A 21,076-nucleotide genomic window follows, 5' to 3' on the forward strand; every position below is an offset into this window, starting at 1 on the left:
TAAGCGCTTGAGTTGCAGCAACTAGTATTCAAGAGCGTCACAGAAACAACTAAAATCAGTTACAGTCATTTATTATTAATATTATTTGTTTATTTAGCAGACGCCTTTATCCAAGGCGACTTACAGAGACTAGGGTATGTGAACTATGCATCAGCTGGTTACAAGCCCGTTTATTTAACCACTGGACCACAGAGCCTCCAATTTATCTTGGGCATATATATATATATATATATATATATATATATATATATATATATTAGGCTATTGGTCAAAAATTGATTTAACACCACTTGAGACCAACTCCCTATCGAAAATACGTTAAACAAATAATGTAAAGTACTTGTATCTAAAGAACATACAGAATGCTGGCAGATTTACAAGCTTTTCAGAACTTAAAACAGGAAGTTTTGCCTTTGGCTTAGAACCCCAAACATGTCGCCATACTAAATATAACACAGGATGCACAACACAGCCAGGGCACTCCGGCAGCTCATGAACTTTCACTTCAGGGTCCTGTGCCTGAAACAGTTGCATTTTCAAGACGGGTGTCATATGAGCGAGATGATCAAAGTGTCACCTCGATAGGTATTAGATATATATTAAAATATTATTAGAACAAAGATCACTTGAAAAATAGTTTGCTTGCTGATATTTACACCCTTCTTCTGCAGGAGTATTCCTTTTGGTCTTGCAAGGGAGGAAGCTTGAGACCCACATGGTTACCACCACACCATAAAAAAAAAACAGAAGAGAGATGGTGATAACCCTCTGGATACAATTAACTCTTTCCTAACTCAAGGTTCAAGAAATCCCCCCAAATCAATTACCTGTAGAGTACGCATTAACAACAAGACTCAAAACCTTGTCAGTACATCTAAACATGCTTTAACTCTACTATCAATCTACTATCATATCTAGTCTCTCTCAGAAGTGATCAGTTAAGGCAAAGCCTGTTCTACCAGCTATACTTATTATTATTATTATTTAGCAGACGCCTTTATCCAAGGCGACTTACAGAGACTCGGGTGTGTGAACTATGCATCAACTGCAGAGTCACTTACAACTACGTCTCACCCGAAAGACGGAGTACAAGGAGGTGAAGTGACTTGCTCAGGGTCACACAATGAGTCAGTGGCTGAGGTGGGATTTGAACCGGGGACCTCCTGGTTACAAGCCCTTTTCTCTAACCACTGGACCTCACAGCCTCCTTATACTAAACTGAAAGCCAGCATGACAAACCTCACCCTTAATATCTACAATGGAATCACACACAGCAGCCCAATTCTGGGACAAATTAATACAAGATTTGCAGTCTAACGTTAAGAGTTCACTTGCAGGCAATTTCAGCTCAATCTAATTTGTCTTTTCACATGCTTGCAGTACTTCTAGAAACTGAAACCCAGAGGTGGTTAAACGTGCAGTAAAGTCAGACAGTCTAAACCGAGTACAGGCAGAAACTACCTACTTCTCTTTAAAGCTGTTTGGAAAAAGAAGAAGAATCATTTTGGTAGATGAATGTCAACACATAGTGAAGCAAATGTGTAGCTAATTATGTTAGAAAAAGCAGATGACAAAAAAAAAAATAATAATGTAATAGACAGCTTAACAAATATTGACTTTTTTCTGGTACTCGTGATTTTTTTTTTTTAAGACTATTGTTTAAAAAGCAAACAAAAGTATAACAAGTTTGATATAAAAAGTTTAATTCATAAAAACATACTAACGTATTGTTTAAGACAAAACTGAGTTAATCATCTTTCTGTAGAATACTTAAATGATCTGCTACCTAAAGTACTTGAGACCTCTTTCTCTTATTTAAAAACAACTTAAATACTGCGAAGTATTCCTGTCTAAAGAACGTACAGTACAGCAGCTGATGTGCAAGACAGGCTCATAGTATTTTCATGTGTAGAAAACTCACAGCATGTGTTTCAACACTCAGCATTAATGTGCTACTCACCATGTTGGCCGTCCATGTTGTTCTCAGTACCGTCTGTAGATTCACTCATGCCCACAGACCAGTACATCCTGTTTTACTGGAGTGTCACGCCCGACAAATTCTCGTGGCTTCTTAAAACGAAAAACTTCTTGTGTCCATAGGACCCAGAGCTCTCAGGATGTGATTACACAAAACCATCTGCCAAAAACAGACAGCCGTCTACGACACCAACAATCCTGCAAAACAGAAGAGCAGTTCAGTATTTATCTGCAGTTCAATATTTAAAAGTATTGAAGACTGTCTTGTAAGAACAGAGAATAAGACCATACAATGACATAAGATTTTGAAGCTGTGCAACTATCCCAATAATTATTCCTCTCCATTCATTATAAGATACTTGCAGCGATTACCAATATAAAAATGAATGCAATGTTGACCAGCATCCCCACCGAGTTACATTTTGCATTCACAAAATATGTACAGCTCAATCTTTTCCATCTTAAAGGACAGAATACAAAATAGCACCTCTCAAGCAAGAAAAGTCTGGCTAAGGATAACGAAATGTCTCTATATACAGTCTCTTATCATGGAGTATTTAAATTAAGGATGACCCTCATTTACTGTTCAACTGCATGACAATGGTGTATTTTAAGCATCCAATCTGAGACACTATTCCTTTACCATACAGCATTGCACCAACAAAAGCATATTTACGTTGACAACAACCACGCACCATTCAGAATTCAAGTAAAGCCTCTAGATTATAAGACTTCGATGGAACAGACTGGGTACTGGAGATTAAGATACGACTCCTGCAGCAGTTTCAGCCATTCCAGTTTTTATTATGAACTTCATCTGGCCCACCTGAGCTTTTCCTCTCCACTGTTTGCCTATTAAAAGTGTATTTTATAACCCTCATAGTAAAACCAGAACTTTCAAAAGAGCAGCAAGTCTTTGTTCTATTTGTTTTTGTTATCTTGCTTTCCTGTTATCTTCCGGTTATCTAGAAAATAACAGTCTCTGTTATTATTATTTATTTCTTAGCAGACAACCTTACCGAGAGCGAGTTGTATACAAAATAAAATACATAATCAAGAATTACAGTACAATTAAGAGCAAGATACAAAATACAATAACAATAACAAATACAAGACACAGTACGATTTGATATCGGGGCAGTTCAAGAGCAGATAACAGTGTTGATAGTTACATCAGGGTTAGATACGAGTGCAAGTGAAATACAAAATACTCCAGATTGGATTAAGTGCAGGATTAAATACAGTAAAATAGGGAGCAGATAAGTGCACGTTAAATTGCATTAAGGCAGAGTGCTATATTGTCCAGAATGGAAGAGTTGAATTTTACAGGTGTTTTCTGAAGAGATGTTCCTGATTCTAGGTAGAATTCGTCAGATTCAGTGTCTCAGTCTTTTGCTAAACGCAACTGGAAGACAAGTCTGAAAAATCACAGCTGTTCTTTTTCTTCAAAAATACCAAGATATGAAGGAACGTTGAAGTATATGTTTCGCCTTTACAAGAGTGTATAGGTAAAATTAGACTTCACATTTACATATTTGTGTTCAGGGTCCAGTTGCTAAACAGAGTGGGCTGGCATCGCTTTATGAGTGTGAATGTCTATTTCTGAACACATGATTATAACTACGCTTCCTGTATGAAACAAACATGCAAGCAACCTAGCTTAGAGAAATTCCTAGTTAATGAAGCTGCAGTTTATCAAACAGATATTTGGTCATGTGTTTAATACACAGTATTACAACACAAAATATTTCGTATGCATTTTATTAAAATTCAAATGAAGATAAGAAACTGCTCATGATTGACTCAAAAAGGCCAACTGATTACATTAGTAAAAAGGCACCGGTTATGTTAAATTTATCAGCAGATATCCCTTCTCTCTTTATTATTTTTTCTATGCACTCTCAAACTTTGCAACTTGACCCATAAACAAAGCATTATAGGGTACAAATAAAATAACACTACATCTTTCCCATGAATTAGCATCGTGTATTTTAACAACGAGAAACGACATATATTTTTACACAGAGAGAGCTTTTACGTGATCCCTTGGTTTGGTTATGCCATGGCCTGCGACGTGGGAATGCCGTCCTTAAACTAAAATAAACCTTTTTAGTTTCACTTACCTCATGTTTCCTAAGTGCACGAGCTCATCGGTAGACCGTAATTAAGATCGAGGTAGACAGATAAGCATTTATTTTCCTTAACTTTGGGTGCAGTGTGTTAAAAGCAATTGATTCCAATCGAGATGAAGCAGTCTTGATGCAAAATTGGAAACACTTCCTCATTTACAAAACCACTCTCAATGCACCAACTCCCACATTACAAAATACGTATTTGCTGTATACAACAATTGATAAGTCTAATTTCTATCCGGTCTAGACTTTTGCTTATATTTTGAGAGAACTCCTTGCTCAATTATGATGTAACTTGCTAACCGCCCGTCTTTTTTAGCACAGGTTAAATATATCATAGGATTAACGACCATGTTCACTGGGGCAGTTCAGGTTTTTTAACACACACCCCGATGCATTTTGGTAAGTGTAGTCCTGCTTCTCTTAAAGAAAAGAAACAAGTGACAGGTACCTGAGACAGGTAAAACGTACCAGAATGCACTGCAGTCCCTATATGGCCGGGACAGTCCCGATTTCCTAGCAAATGTCCCGCGTCCCGATGTATAGGAAGATATTTATTCGTAGAATCAAAAAATCATTTATTCTGCACAGTAGAGTTAGTGAAAACCACACGCTGTGCTCTTCGTCTATTATACGGTATGAGTGTTTTTTTTTGCCTATGACCCCCCCGGAACGAGCGTCCCGCTGAACAGTTTCCAAATGTTGGCAAGTATGGCACTGCCATATGAGTTGAAAAGCCTGAGCTGTCGCAGTGAACATGTCGTGATATGGTAATCCTATTGGAAGCATACTGTATGTCAGATTTATATTTAAACATATGGCTGGCAGCCTCAGAATATACTGGCAGCCAGGTGTGTTCAATACATGCAGAACATCAATGAAGGAAAACAAATTGGATAGATTTTTTATTTATTTAAAAGAAAGAGGGGTGTTGTAGGATATTTAAATATATAAAATAGTCCAAAAATAGTTTAAAAGTCAGAAATCACTAGAGCATAATTATACACGTTCAAGAATATTATAGCAATTATACATTCTATATTGAAACTGATACAACAGCATTACAATTGGTTTGATGGCCTACATCGACGACATTGACATGTCATCTATTCAAGAAAAAAAAGACAATTCACCAAGAAAGACATCTCTTTTACAAAACACTTAAATGATCTATTAAATAGAACATTATTGTTGTATATTTTACAAGTCGTTTTAAATGCTAATTTATATATATATATATATATATATATATATATATATATATATATATATATATATATATATAAATTAATAAACTACCATCTTACAAACGGTTATTAAAGTTTTCCAATATAGTTTCACATGTGTCATCAATGCATTACCAGGGAGTCATAACAATCAAAGAGGCTCATTCATATCATTTACAGTAGGATTGGGCTGAACCATAAATGTATGGAAGTGTGAGTCCCCCACCCCACCCAGTGCATACATTATCAAGGGCTGATTTTAAAATCAGAGACCATAAGATTATAAAAGCTGTAGCTGGTCTTTTGCTGGGGTCTGTTTACTGTCCCAGTTAGGAAATCTAAACGGCTACACAGAGATGTTATAATGTTTACAGAAACAAAATATATTGTATACTACACCACATACCAAGTTACATTGTAATCTTAAAATGAGAAGTGTTTATTCATACCCAAATACTTCCAAAATAATTGTCATTTTTTTTATATTAACAAACAAAATTTTAATAATACAAATTCACATTTCATATATAAATATTTTATAAATGTCCTAAAGAGCCATTTCCAAGTTTGATCTTGTCCTGTACTGGGAATCTGAAATCAAACAGCAGATCAAGCACAGAATGCTTCGCTTCCAAGAGATTAAGCAGACAACAGATCAACTATTAAAGGGTATGTTTCGAGCAAATTATTATTCTGTTTTCATAAATGTGGTGGCTTGGTCAGAAGACTGGAACCAACAGTGCAGGTTAGTGTGCCAGTGGGGAAGCAGTTTACAGCTGCCATAAACTAGAAAAACATTCTGGATGGCTTTGGAATTTTAATCAAGAAGCCATGGAAAAAAAAAAAAAAAAAACACACAAAACCCACAGATGTCTTTGAAGCATTTTTTTTGTGAAATATCAGGAACTGCCTTGTAAATGTTTTTAAATTCACAGAGCTATGTATATCTCTGCGGTTTGAGAAATGGGAAACTGGCTGGAGGACAAAAAAAGCCTTTGTGGCTTGAATGGCTTGCTAAAGGTTATATGACACTATGCAGCAGTGTGGAGTAGTGGTTAGGGCTCTGGATTCTTGACTGGAGGGTTGTGGGTTCAATCCCCAGTGGGGGACACTGCTGTTGTACCCTTGAGCAAGGTACTTTACCTAGATTGCTCCAGTAAAAAAAAACCAACTGTATAAATGGGTAATTGTATATAAAAAATAATGTAATTGTATGTAAAAATAATGTGATATCTTGTAGCAATTGTAAGTCGCCCTGGATAAGGGCATCTGCTAAGAAATAAATAAACATGTCAGCAGACACAAGGTGTGTACAATTTTACAGCACCTTCCTTGATTATATTGCCCCAGTAAGCCTCTTAATAACCCTTTTCCCTGCTGCTTTCTCAAGACATTTAATCTCAAGGATTGGACCATAAGAAACAAGGTGCTGCACTCCAGTCCTCCTAGGTAGACCATTTCTAAATAAATAAAATAAGAGCTTCTTAGAGTCGAAAATTTAAAACATATTAGAAGATTCTTTTAAACACTATGGTTTTAAAGCAAATCCCTTGATTATCTCTAAAGGGCTGATGTTCTGATACAGTAACATGTGCTGCCGTAGCACCAGCTGTGAGGCTGGCACGCTGTGTTCTCCACTCCAGTAGTGACTTGTACTGTATATTGGGAGTTTTCCAGTTCTCTGTTCATTGTTTATTCAGTGATCCTTCTGTGTAAGTTTGATTGTGACTGCTTTAACTTCGGTGTATTCTGCCAAAGCATATTCACCACTGGAAAAAAATAAAATTAAAATAAAACACATTTAGAAAACTGAATTGTACACAACCCTATGGCCCTTGGTCTATACAGGGATTGAAATGAGATTCCTACTGAATCTCATTTTCACCCATTCCAGGTTTTAATCTGTGCTTAATTAGCCCCAGTGTATAGGTAACAAGCGCATGCATGTCTTATTAAACTCCTAGTAAAACCAGGAATGGATCAAATTGTACTTCTTATTTCCATCCCTGCTATATAAATCTACAGAATCCTTGAGACATTTTGGACCAGGGGCAAGTCTTTCCAGACCCCTGGACAGTTAGAGACTGCTTTCTTCCAGGGCTTTCCCTGTTTGCTTACAGAAGAAGTAAACCAGCTCCACTTGCTTCAATAGCTTGCTGACAACCCTCAGTAAAATACAACATGGTACGGTGTTATTTACTTATTATGGTATAGATTTATATGTACTTCAATATCAAGCACCACAACTCATTTGCATGTCATTGTCTATATATAGAAGAGAAGACAGGATGTTCTTACAGTTCTCTGCCATTTCCTGACATCTTATAGCCGCCGAAGGGAGCCTGGGCATGGAGAGCATTGTAGCAGTTTATCCTGAGTGAGAAAAAGCAGAACTACGTCTATGAGAATGCAATGCTGAACTGCTGCTTTACTGTTAAGCAACAATACGCAACACAGCCTGAATTACATACAGATTATTACCAGTGGCAAACAATTAGGTTAGGAACCTCAAATAAAACCTCAAACTTTGATCACAGACTACTGTCCTCCTGGCGATTCAGCATTTGAAATGGACAACAGCTACAGCTTTTATTTGAATTGCTTTTGGGTGTTGCCTTTTCTCATGTTGACTTATTATCATTTTTCTGTAAATCTGCCTTTACCTGGCTTTGATCTTGTCTGGTGAATGTTTAGTGGTGGGATTGAACATATCAATTATATAGATATAGATATAGATATAGATATAGATATAGATATACAGCAGGCTGGTATGTAGACAGAGCGAAAGTAGGCTTAGCACAGTTGAAACGTCATATTGCCACATGGTTTTAATGGAATGAGCAAGGCTGCTTAGTCCTGGAATGTACGATTCTCCAGACAAGCTCAAAACAAGCAGAAAACCACGAAGGTAGATTAGAGAAGAAATCCAATAGTTCAATATTGGAGCAACACAATCCAGAACCACACAACAATGGCTGCAAATATCATGAACTAGTAAAACAATGACTGCAAATATCATGAACTAGTAAAACAATGACTGTCAATGTCATGAACTAGTAAAACAATGACTGTAAATATCATGAACTAGTAAAACAATGACTGTAAATATCATGAATTAGTAAAACAATGACTGTAAATATCATGAACGAGTAAAACAATGACTGTAAATATCATGAACTAGTAAAACAATGACTGTAAATATCATGAACTAGTAAAACAATGACTGTCAATGTCATGAACTAGTAAAACAATGACTGTAAATATCATGAACTAGTAAAACAATGACTGTAAATATCATGAAATAGTAAAACAATGACTGTAAATATCATGAACTAGTAAAACAATGACTGTAAATATCACGAACTAGTAAAACAATGACTGTAAATATCTTGAAATAGTAAAACAATGACTGTAAATATCATGAACTAGTAAAACAATGACTGTAAATATCATGAACTAGTAAAACAATGACTGTAAATATCATGAACTAGTAAAACAATGACTGTAAATATTATGAACTAGTAAAACAATGACTGTAAATATCATGAACTAGTAAAACAATGACTGTAAATATCTTGAAATAGTAAAACAATGACTGTAAATATCATGAACTAGTAAAACAATGACTGTAAATATCATGAAAATAGTCAGGCAAATGTAAAAAACAAAAACAATAACAAAAGCCATTAAAATGCTATTTGAAGATATTCTTCAAGCGATTGAAAGGCCCCTTTGTTCTGGATGTGCGTGCACTGGTTTTGTAGAAGACTGGATGTAAGAATAGTTACAGTGAGAGTTCAAGTTTCCAAGCTTGGTGGGCACTACTGGTGGGATAATGGCTGCTTCACTTGGAATCAATTTTAGTCAATAAAATCCAGGAACTGAACAGTGCCAAGCAGACATGCAGTCATCTGTTTAGCTCTACAACAGCATAGTAAACAATGCAGTTTAATATGCCCCACAATGAAGAAATCCAATACCGAAACAAAGGAAACCTTCTTGACAGACTGTAAATAGGAACCATGTCATTCTGGCTGAACACTGACATTCTTACCTGACACTTTCCTCAGGCTATGGAAACGCTAATGCTTACAGTAGTGTATTTGCCATATTTGAGCGCCATCTTGTGGATAAGATGCACAATTGCTTTAATTTCCAATGAATTGTTAGATTGTGTATCTCTATTATGAGAATGGTAGTGTATCCAGATCAGGCTCCCTCCTGTCTGTTTCCGCATTACTCCATTCATTTCAATCAGAGCACCAGCATTGCTGCAGGAGAGAGAACGAACTGGATACACTATGGGGTTCATAGGAGAAATTCTTTCTCTTCTGAAGAATGCTCACATGTGAAAAAGTGTGAATAAAAATATCAAAAAAACATAGCTGCTATACAAACAACACAGGATACAGCAATGGTAAAGCAATGCGTCTCTTGTAAAAGCTGCAGGGTGTTCTGTAATGCGATTATGATATCATGTTAATGCCGGGTATAATTTACACTGTTGTATTGTTTCATGCAATGTAATAGTGGCACATAATAGGCAGGTGTTTGTGAAGCTTTCCCTTACTGTTCATGTGAACTAGGCTGGGTCATGTGAATTATTTCATCCTTATAGCATCAAAGCATGTCTAATTCACACAATGAACTGGGATTGCATTAAAGGAAACCCTTACCAGACTGTCCCAGACTCCAAAGCGGAAGCTGCACTCAATGCTTTGTCCATGCTTTTTGTAAACACAGCTGCTGCCAATCCATACTGAGTACTGTTCGCTCTCTTAATGACTTCCTCTTGGCTTTTAAACTTAAATATACACTGTACGGGTCCAAAGATCTGTAATAATTAATCAACACAGTTAAATTGGTGTTTTTATAATAGGGCTGGTGAAGTTGAAATATTTATCCTGTTAAGAATAAACACGAATATTGGCCTTTTATCTACAAAAAGCCATATAAATGCTTGCAGAATCTAGTCCATTGGCGCCACCTCCTGGTCACTGTAATGAAATGATTGCGCTGCCTGTAGTCAGTGTCAGGTCTGTATACCTTCTGGGTCCCAAGATCATTTGTTTGCCAAATAATCAACTATATTTCAGCAGGTGGAGCATTTTAGAAATAAAACAAGACATCAATAAATGCTTCATCCGACATTCAATGTGATACCAGTTTTGGAAGTCACCATTTCAAAAGAAAACCAAACAAACTTTAAGGGTAAAATGAAAAACAAACATTCCATAGAACAGCTCTTCATTGGTAGTGAAGATATAATCTCTTCCAAGACACCATGATATCTGGTAAGCAAGTGGTCTAAGTGGTGTGAAACTTACAAATACCCCTGATGTTGTTTAACTACATATACAGACAGTGGCGTACCTCCTCCTTAGCGATGCGCATGTGGTCTTTAACACCTGAAAATATAGTGGGCTGTATGAATAGTCCTCTGTCCTCAATGGCTGAGCCGCCATATTCCAGCTTGGCACCTTCTCGCCTCCCACTGTCAATCAACTCCATGATCTTATCGAACTGCTCCTGGTCAATCTGGAGGGGGAGGGAGGGGGTCACCAGGGATAACAGTGAATCAAGCTGTTGAATGTGGATTGATAATAAATTAATAAATGTAAATCTATGTAAAATACGGTAGGGATGTAATATTTCAACTGATTAAAAGGAAATGGCTCAGAGGTCTTTCTGTTGTTGCTGTTCTGCTGCACACATTTATGATCTCCCTGGCTTCTTATGGCACTTCATATTTCAAATACTTCAATGTTAAATCAACATTGGAAGCTGTGCCAGAACTGTCAGGTATCCAAAAAAAATGTCTTATTAGCTCCCCCTGCATGTTGCAGAGTGTAATGGTAAATTACATGCAACTAACCTCAGACACACACTTCATAAAGATTACTTAGAGAAAGCATGTTTTCACTGAATAAAGAAAGATCTGTGTGCATTAAACTTTTCAAGACAAACCAACAGTTAATAGAAACTTTAAGGTGTAATATGCAGTGACAGTTGTCCCGAGACAAAGGTTTTTAATTTATGAACCTTTACACTGAAGGTGGTTAAAAAGAGCGTGAGGCTTTGATGATCTGTGTTAGAAGTACCTGCGGTCCCTGGGACGTTCGTGGATCGAATGGATCCCCGACGACTCTCTTCCTAGCGTGCTCCACACTCCGCCTGACAAACTCCTCATAGATCTGCTCCTCCACGAAGATGCGAGAGGCGGCCGTGCAGCACTGTCCCTGGTTAAAGAACGCTCCCTGCTGCGCCTCCTCCATGGCCAGGTCCACTAGAAGAGAACCACAGAGAGATGCATGCGTCCGTGTATCACTGAGAGAGACTCCTGAAATCATTTCACATTGGAGTGAACTGGAATCAAACACAGCCTCCCCAACCACGTAACTTACATAATAATCAAACCACATTTGTAATTGGACAATGCCTTCAGAAATCCAAACAAACCTGTAAAGCAGTAAGCAATGTAAAGATATTGGCCTATTGGTTACACTTTGTCATAAAAAAAAGGATTATGCTTCTGCTCTGTTAATAATGATCTGACCTCTTCAAACTCTGTGAACTTAAACACCATCTCTGATCCCTCATCAAATGATTTGAAATGTCTGTTCAGTTTAAGGTAGACAAAAACACTTCTATTATCCAAGCTTTCTTTTAAGTGCTTTGACTGTTTAATGCCATTGATGCTGCAAATATTTGCCTTATGGATTCAGGAGTTACATACGTCAAATATGTTGCTTTGATATTGTCAGAAGCAATGCACAAGATTTATGACTCAGTCTGCCATCATCACTACAGGTCAGTTAGCAAAGACAGTTTCTGTTATTGCGTTATTGACAATGAACAGGTGTATGTTACAACAGTATCAAGGAGGGAGGAAAGCGTTATTCAAGTACTAGCCCATATTTCTATAATCAGTACATGAATATTTGAAATAATAAAATAGAATGTATATATAAATAGATCTTACAGTCAGCATCAGCATAAACAATGCATGGATTTTTCCCTCCTAGTTCTAGAGTCACTCGTTTCAAGTTACTTTTAGCAGCTGCTTCTTTGACAAGTTTCCCAATCTACGAAAAAAAAAAAAAAATGAAATGGTCAAACAGCACGTGAGTGTTTTGCAACAATGTTTATGTATTTATTAAAGAAACATACCTCGGTTGATCCGGTGAATGCCACTTTGTCAATATCCATATGGCTAGCAATGGCTGCACCTGTCGTGGGTCCAAATCCTGGGACTATATTCACCACACCAGGGGGGAAACCAGCCTGCATGGAGAAAATACTAACTGTAACCAGTTACAGACAAACAGTGTTCTAATACTAACTTCATTGTGATAAATCTGTTTGTTCAGGATGTCTAAAATACTTATTTTTTAAAGGTAAGTCTGACGGTGAGGATTATAATTACAATTACAGCAACACAACCAATGTTCCCCTGGGGATCGGTCTCAGCTACATTGGTATTTTGAGGGTTCCTTACACTTGAATCCTTGGGGGAGCAAGGATGCAATTCCACAATCTATTGATCCTAACAGGACTTCAGTGGCTCTACAGCGCATGGTCCACAGATGCATTTTCTAACAGCTTCCTTAATGAAGTGTTGTTTAAGATCTAAAGTAACAAATTGTGTTCCGAGAGAGTACCAGAGAAATCAGGCTCGCTTACAAATTCATTCTTGGTGTGAACCTGTCAACAGGTATTGCTTTAAAAAATGAGCCTTGCTTAACGCATCAGTCTGTCAGGGATTATCCATAAACGTTTGGACTGCTATCATAGAAGACAAGTCGCTTGTTTGTTTGTTTTGCTTCTAGTATTCTGTATGCACTGGTGTACTCACTTCCTTCACTAAAGCACCCATGTACAGTGCTGTTAGAGGCGTCTGCTCTGCAGGCTTGATAACAACAGTGTTCCCACAGCTCAGTGCTGGAGCCATCTTCCACATAAACATTAACAAGGGAAAGTTCCACTGCAGGGGGAGAAGAGAAGCACATGTTTTTACACAGAAACAGACTGGATACACCCCTAATGAAAACAGGGAAGGGAAAGAGAGTTTCAAGACTAAGAACAAAGACAAAAGATAAAGCTCTGCGTTCCAAAGCGTGTCCATCTCATATAGAGAGTCTAGATAGCTGACTGGCATTATCTTATCAAGCTGACGCCAGTTCAGATTCTGATACCCAGCCGTGTTCACCTGTGAGTGAAAGCAAACACCTGCACTGCATTCCCCCGGAGTTCACTTTTCACCTCTGCCTCAGAGCTCTGACAGATAGCATCGCTGTCACTAAAGAGCTGACAACAACAGAGGCAACACAACAGCCGCCCTACAGTTTGACAACGGGAGATGGACAAGTGCAGGGCAAATAGATGGGTCTGTGGCACGAGAATCCACAGGTTTCCTGTTTGATTGTCTGCATTTGTGAACCTGGCAACACAGAGCGAATGTGTTTGCCAATAACAGTTTCATCACAAGTAGGTTTGCATTTACAAGTTTCAAAAAGGCCCAGTCACAGTTAACCATAAGCAGCGGGATTTTAAATATATTTACATCTGGAATGTAATAGGCTTTACCATGCTATTGAATTCTGCTGAAGTAATGATCAATTCCTTAACACTATTATTCATATGTAAATGAAGATGCCACATTCATTCATTCTGTTAGCTTTCCATGTACAGCACTTCCGAGTGAAGACTCCAGTGTCACTGGCTTTGATGGGATAGTTTTGTACTATGATGCGCTTCCTCACCTGCGCACCCCGATTTCTCTCTCTTTTACTTACAGGGATGATGGCTCCGCACACACCGACAGGTTCGTGCTTAGTGAAACACACAAAGTCGTCATCTAGAAGGAGAGAAATATAAACCAGCACATTAGCGAAAGGGTTTTAAAGCTCTCCTGAGCCAAGGAATTGCACGCTTCTTTCTGGGCAAACCTTTCTGGACTCCAAAAGAAAAAATAAAACATGGGAATTATTGCAAGCCAATTCTAATCACAGCCTCAGAACAAACAACTATATATTATTAGAGAGCCATTTTGTAACTAGAGAGGAGGGAGCATTGAAAGGAGTGGGCTCTGGTTCAAGCTCTGTGAATTTTACCTTTGGCTCTGGTTTAAAGCTTTGTTCTGGGCTTAGAGACTCCATCTCCATTACTCTTGATACAAGGTGGCATCAGATATCGACACAAAGGCAATTTAAGGTGGTATTGCTGTATTATGAATTAAGGTGGAATTGCTGATCGAAGGCTTGTCCGAGTTTCACATTAACAGTATGGCTTCCTTATTTATGTCAGAAGCCATCGTAAGTATGAAAGAAGATAATTCAGCTGAAATCAGGAAGCAATAGTCATTTGAAATATCAACTAGCAGACATTTGACGCCACATGCCCTTCCAATATGGAACTCTGATTAACCCTATTTGAGTCAAAACTTTATAAATAAATGTTTGGATAGAAAGTACAGTTCACAGTATGATCCAAATTATTTTTTGTAAAATGTTCATAAGATTGGGTATGTTTATGATAACTTTTGGTTTATACTTGGGATGAACCGTAGCTTAGCAGTTCTCCTGCCCTTCCCTAGTGACAGACAGTCTAATACTGTGATAGACTGGATGAGTTAGATATATTCATTTGTGGTAAATTGAAGTATTCATGTATGAAATACCAAAAAACCTGACAGATTAGAAACAATGTGCCATGTAACGATAAGTGACTCGGTTATTGCGTTTATTTCCCTTAAACAGTGAGAGACTTTACCCAGCTGTTAGAGAGCGAGATGTGACCACCTCCCCCAAACAGTAAGTCTAAACAGCGTGTAACCGCTGAGTGTATAAATCTGACCAACTGGTTTACTGTAGCTACCATGACGTGTGTTTCAGAATTACGCTAAGCAGAACTGAAGCATATTACCAAAGAAACACCCACTGAGAATGTACGGTAATTAAAACACCCGCTGTAAAAGTGACTAAGTCTGAAACAATCTAAGCGACATCATACATCATGCTCACAGAAATAGGTTTAATCTATTTTGTAATAGTTTCTTAACTTCATCAGACTTTTAAAAATGTTTTCCAACAGGTTTGGCTGCCAGTGATACAGTTTTAAATACACTAACTACGCACACAAGCAGGTGACCTTATTGTGTGTCTCCTGATTGGTGTTCAGCTTCCAGCTGGTGCAGTCTTTAACCCTATTGTTTTTAAAACACCTGTTAGTTTTACAAAACTAGAAATAAACAACTAAGGTAGATATTTTAAGTTCTCTTCATCACACTCAAGGTGTTTTGTTTTTCATTTGGTAACATTAACATGTTTTTTTCTCCTTTCAAAACATTTTTAAGTTAATTAAAGAATTGAGGAAACGTGTTGAAAATAAGACTCAATGTGTATATTTGTATTAAGATTTTATGTATGTATGTATGTATGTATGTATGTATGTATGTATGTATGTATGTATGTATGTACTGTATGTATGTATGTATGTATGTATGTATGTATGTATGTATGTATGTATGTACTGTATGTATGTATGTATGTATGTATGTATGTATGTATGTGTGGGTCAGACCTCTTTAAATTGACTTACCCACTGGCATGGTTTTGCCATGTATTTTATCAGACCAGCCTGCATAGTATCTCAGAGTTTTTATACAGCCTTCCAGGTCAATAAAAAACGCATGGAGGAATGGTTTTCCTGTGTCCATCGTTTCCATTGTCTGCAAAAAACAACACAGAACACATATTTCATAAGCACTGGAGTCTTAACATAGGGGGTTACATACAACTTGAAGTGGATCTGATTGAAGGTCTGCCTGGCAACACACCGGGGCTTTTCACAAAACAACACATGTGGTGCTGCACGGTTGCAGATCCTCTCTGTCCTGTATGAATTCCCCAGAACAGTACTTGAGATTCCACTGCTATTGACAAAGAGCTCAGCCTGAGGACATCATCCATAACTTATCTATCGCTGACTTTGGACACAAGAATTACATTCCTTTCTTATGAATGGCCTCAGATCATTTTTCATGTAAATAAGAGAATGAAACCAACCGCATTGAAGACATCCAGCTGAGGATTGTCCTTTTATTTAAAAAAAAGCTAACACATGTGCATGCCAGGACTCACAGTAGAAGGACCCATTCATGCAATATTTTCGTAGATGCTTTATGTTCAGTATTTGTGGGGATTTCTCTCAAATATATTCAGGAATCTAGCCCCATGTTTTGCACCTAAAACAATAACCCATATGCTGATGCTGCCTATAGAGAATGAAGAGTTCATTACTTAAAGCCCTCTGCAGGCGCATTCTCAGTTTGTCACAGATTCTCCCTGCAACTGCAGTGAAGCTGATTCACACACACAAGACTGGGATTCACAGGCAATGAAACGACAAAACTGTCTCTGATTCTGCTTATTTAAAATTGCAAAATGAAACGAATTGCAGTTCAGAACATACAGTTTGGGAACGATGCAACTTTCTTTTTTTTCACTAAAAGATTGTTTTCCCCCCTAAAGCAATCGCTAAAGAACAGGGAGTAGCTCAACAGTGTTTTCTTGTGTTCTCTTTTTTTATTTAAATAATTCTGGTAATACACAAACACACAGGCTTAAGCAAAACGTGTTATTTGCAATATTGAATAGTATCATCTACATACAACATCATCCTCTTATATCTAACCTGATTCATTTTCTATGTTCTGTTTAATACTGCATTATTGTGTCTGCCGTTACTTCCCATGCTTATCAACTATTCTAGCGAAGACTTCTGAAAAGACTCCTTGACGCTGTTGCAATAGTTTTGCATTGAGCACTGAAACCCATACGTGAATCAGAAGGGATAACGAAGATTTCTGCTTTTGTTTTCCTGTGCAAGAGCTGTCTTAAGCAATCTTTCGCTGTAAAAGCTTAGACTTCCTTTTAGAAATGTAATTGTCAATCCCCCTAGGCTTTAATTATTATCAAAGCAACTAGCAAATAACTTATCCAGGTGCGACAATGGCTCATTAAATACATATCACCAAAACAAAACAAAATCCATGTTTATCTTGTCATCTCCAAGTTGACCCTCGGGTTTACTTCCATTCTGCATGTACAGGTTTGGGAGTCAATGCAGTTGCTGATACAGTAACCCAGCCTGGCATGTATGTACTTAACAGCCACATGTAAACCCACAAGAATATGACTTCATTCACATTGTTACTTTGTGAATTAAAATAGTGTTTCCTTAATAAGATGTGACAGTTGAATGAAGTGCAAACGGATTCAGACCAGGATTTGATTACGTATAAGAGCTGCCTATAATTTGAACTAAGTAATGTTTGCAACATAACATTTAGGAATGTTGAGTTAGTTGATGCAGTTCATTAAATGTTGTATTGCTGAAGTCTATGTTATTATCTAAATAGACTTCAATACTGCAGCCATTTAATTCCATTGCTCTTTTAATACATTCTCAATGTTTTTTACCTGCTTGTGAGCCTAATTAAAATACTAAAACTAATCAGAAATAACTTCAGAGTACATACCAGCCCCTAAATTAAATGGTAGAATAGTACTTTATGTCTTAAGTTATTTCTGTGTTCTGGTAAATAACTGTCTTTAATCTCCCATTACCTTTTCCTTCGTGTTTTTTAGGTCCTGTAAATAAGACTTTTTTTGTTTCTGGAAGTATAATGCTGCAGGAATACACATTTTAAACTGAACAATGATTATTTTAAAAACTGGGCCAGCCATCCTAGCAGTAAGCCTCTAAATATGCAGCTAATTACATCCCCAGGCGCCATAAGAACAATAAAACAATCAGAACATGGACGTCAGTAAATATGGAATGAAGTCCATATTTTTCTTACTGTAAAATAAACATAATTATTATTTTTTATATATTATTTTAACTTCTGGGTTCCATTACGTGGGTACATTCATTTTTAAACCCTGTTTCTTTCTTAATTTTCCGAGGAACTGAACTTCTAAAACTGATATAGGCTCTGGCTGCATTCTCATACAGTTAGATACCAGTACATCAGGAGCACAGACTGACAGACAGGCAGGTAGGGGATGTACTTACAGCTAATACCACCCGATCTCTTTCAATGAGGTCTGCCAGCTTGTGTAACAGTCTCCCTCGACTCGACACATCCATCTTCCTCCATGGAGAGCTCCTGAGGTTTGCTGCTTTTGCAGCTTCCACTGCCTTATCTACATCAGCCTGGGAAATGGAGATGTGATTATAAAGACAACGCATTGCACCACAAGATAACATCTGAGCCACGACGAGCCTCCTGGTAGCTAGACTTCTCCTAAAAGATGCAGCTATACTGGATAATAACATTTCAATAGGTGATTGTATGTCAATAGTGATCAAACTGCTGCAATCCTGATAGCCTCCTTTGGACCTCATCATCAGATACTAGAAGTACCATCAAAGTAAAAAAATGACTTAATTAAGGTTCTCATAGACTTGCGTGTGCATTAGAAGCCTTGATTTCTGATACCCTTGTGAACTTGTGCTAAGGAATATTCAGAACAAATATGATTAACAATTGGATGAGTGCTGCTTCACAAGATATATATCCTAAGACATAAGAACCCATGGATATTTATTCACTACAAGGGATAAGTGGCAGACAGGGGCTTAAACTTGAGTAATATATTTGGTTACTGTGGGTTTTGTTAACAGATGGGAAACTTGTAAATTACATGGTTATACATTACCTATCGGTGATACAGCTGACAACATAAGAAAACAATGTGTAGAGACAGGAGGACTCGTTATAAACAGTAGGGCACATCTCGCAGATCCGACGTTAGTTTTGTCTGTTGGAAAATGAGCAGACTACGATAGGGAATACAAGAACAACACACAACGTTTACCTTGTCAGCTTCTTCCACGTCGCAGATTTTCGTGCCTGTTGCAGGGTTGTAAATCGGAAATGTAAGCCCGCTGACAGAAGCGTGCCACTCATTATTAATAAAAACCTATGGAAACGGAAAACAACGTATTCAAACAACGGACGTGCTGGTAATGTATTTCCAAACATGGCTATTGGGCTGTTTGTATAGACGTTTCCCCACTGCAAAAGAAACACGCCTGTTGCCGCAACAGACATTATCCAAAGGCTTGTAAGCAAACAGCATCAGAGCTTGGTAAATAGCAACACGGTGAAGGTTACCTTGTGAACGAAAAAAATGAAGAAAATATCTTGGGAACACCCGCGATGTCTATAGCTATATATTAATGAAAGCATCAACCTGTTGCGCTCTGATTATAGTAGCACTGTGATGACTGTATTTCTATGACTACATGAAGTAAAATACACGATTTGTCATGTTGACAACTTACTGTAGACAAAAGGGCTCTTATTTGCATTTCCATCTGGGTTTCTCTAATATCAATCTAAAACGTGCGTGGCATTTAAAAGGTTCTGTCTCTGTACAGTAAACATACGCACACGGTATTTTTCAAATTCATATTGAAAGTAAATATTCTCTGATGTTCATTAAAGTATCCACACTGATAAATCTGCATTGAAATGTTTGCTGTTGAAAAACAAATGCATATCACTGCTACACCCGTTTGCCTTACAATATCGTGCCTTTATATATATATATATATATATATATATATATATATATATATATATATATATATATATATAATGTATTTTAATGTCAAATAATAGCTGTGGTTTACTTTTGAATTAAGTACAGGCTATTTATAATACATTAACATTATATTTATAATTTATAATGCTGGTATATGACCAGTACAATTAATTTATTTAAAAAGAAAATACAATTAAATCAGATTACTACATGGTAACACACTGTATTAGTTTTTAATTGTATTACAAAATTAAAACTACAAATCCTTTTCAAATTTAACATTGAATTTATTTGACCTTTGTTTAACCAGGAAAGCCCCATTGAGATTAAAATCTCTTGTTCAAAGGAGACCTGGAAATGAATTTCCTAATAGTATTACGATATTAAAAGAGAATACTACAGGAATCTTAAATGACATTTTGAAATGAATGTATCTAACACATATATCCCGGACATTATCGTTTTTGTTTTCCTCGACATTTCTAAGCATACATGTTGTTAAAAGTGTATTTTAGTTCATAGTGAATTCATACAAATGACATGTTAAACATTTACAGCGTTTCCTCATCTTCCCCCTAAATCCGACTAATTTGTGTTCGTCTATTTCAAACACAACCGTCTAATAGCGCTGTACTATCTCAATGCAACTGAAGCAACAGGTAGTGGAGTGTCTGTATGCTGGAATCGCCTGTCCCAGTATCTTACCTTTGTGTGCTTCACTTCCAGGTTTTTAATGGGATGAGGAACGAATGGGATTTTTTTCTCTGACTGTCCGTTCTCTATAGTCCCGTTCTCTGCCATATTAAATATAATTACAGTACTGATATTATAGATTGCTCCGCTGCTGGGTGTTGATGTCTGTGTGTGTGTGTGTGTAGCACATTCAACAGGCTTTATAAGAAATGCACGTTCCTCCCAGCCGATAGCGGTTAAGAACAGGCTGGGTTACCCCGCCCCCAAACCCTAATCGCTGCTCTTTTTTTTCATTCATATAATTCTGGCAGTAGCAGTTTTACCTGAGTTAAGACTTTAGACAGAAGTCAACACGGAAAAAATATACGTGCGTGTTTTTTTCTTTATTGTTAACATTGTCATATACCTAAAGTTTTACAAGAGTATTGCA

At 37.2% G+C, this 21,076-nt stretch overlaps 2 protein-coding genes across 2 annotated transcripts in view; both read right to left on the bottom strand.

Annotated features, from left to right (window-relative positions):
• The window catches only part of LOC117429532 (leucine-rich repeat serine/threonine-protein kinase 1-like), a 38,193-nt gene extending 33,633 nt beyond the window's left edge, over nucleotides 1-4,560 (bottom strand). Inside the window, exons 1-2 of the mRNA XM_058998896.1 lie at nucleotides 4,101-4,560; nucleotides 1,961-2,175 (exon numbers count right to left, since the gene is read on the bottom strand). Coding sequence (XP_058854879.1) covers nucleotides 1,961-2,027 — 67 coding nt within the window. The 5' untranslated portion in view covers nucleotides 2,028-2,175; nucleotides 4,101-4,560. The remainder of the gene's footprint in view (nucleotides 1-1,960; nucleotides 2,176-4,100) is intronic.
• Nucleotides 4,561-5,009: 449 nt separating this feature from the next.
• Nucleotides 5,010-20,835, bottom strand: LOC117429182 (retinaldehyde dehydrogenase 3-like). Its single transcript, XM_034048421.3, has 13 exons — nucleotides 20,659-20,835; nucleotides 19,222-19,326; nucleotides 18,416-18,556; nucleotides 15,935-16,064; nucleotides 14,131-14,192; nucleotides 13,191-13,319; nucleotides 12,506-12,619; nucleotides 12,318-12,420; nucleotides 11,437-11,621; nucleotides 10,709-10,873; nucleotides 10,012-10,169; nucleotides 7,634-7,708; nucleotides 5,010-7,104 (listed from the first exon to the last, which is right to left on the bottom strand). Exons 1-13 carry the CDS (start codon nucleotides 20,752-20,754, stop codon nucleotides 7,032-7,034), a joined length of 1,536 nt encoding a protein of 511 aa, XP_033904312.3. The 5' UTR covers nucleotides 20,755-20,835; the 3' UTR covers nucleotides 5,010-7,031.
• Nucleotides 20,836-21,076: the final 241 nt, after the last annotated feature.

The sequence above is a fragment of the Acipenser ruthenus genome, chromosome 24, assembly GCF_902713425.1.
Source record: "Acipenser ruthenus chromosome 24, fAciRut3.2 maternal haplotype, whole genome shotgun sequence".
NCBI lineage: Eukaryota > Metazoa > Chordata > Actinopteri > Acipenseriformes > Acipenseridae > Acipenser > Acipenser ruthenus.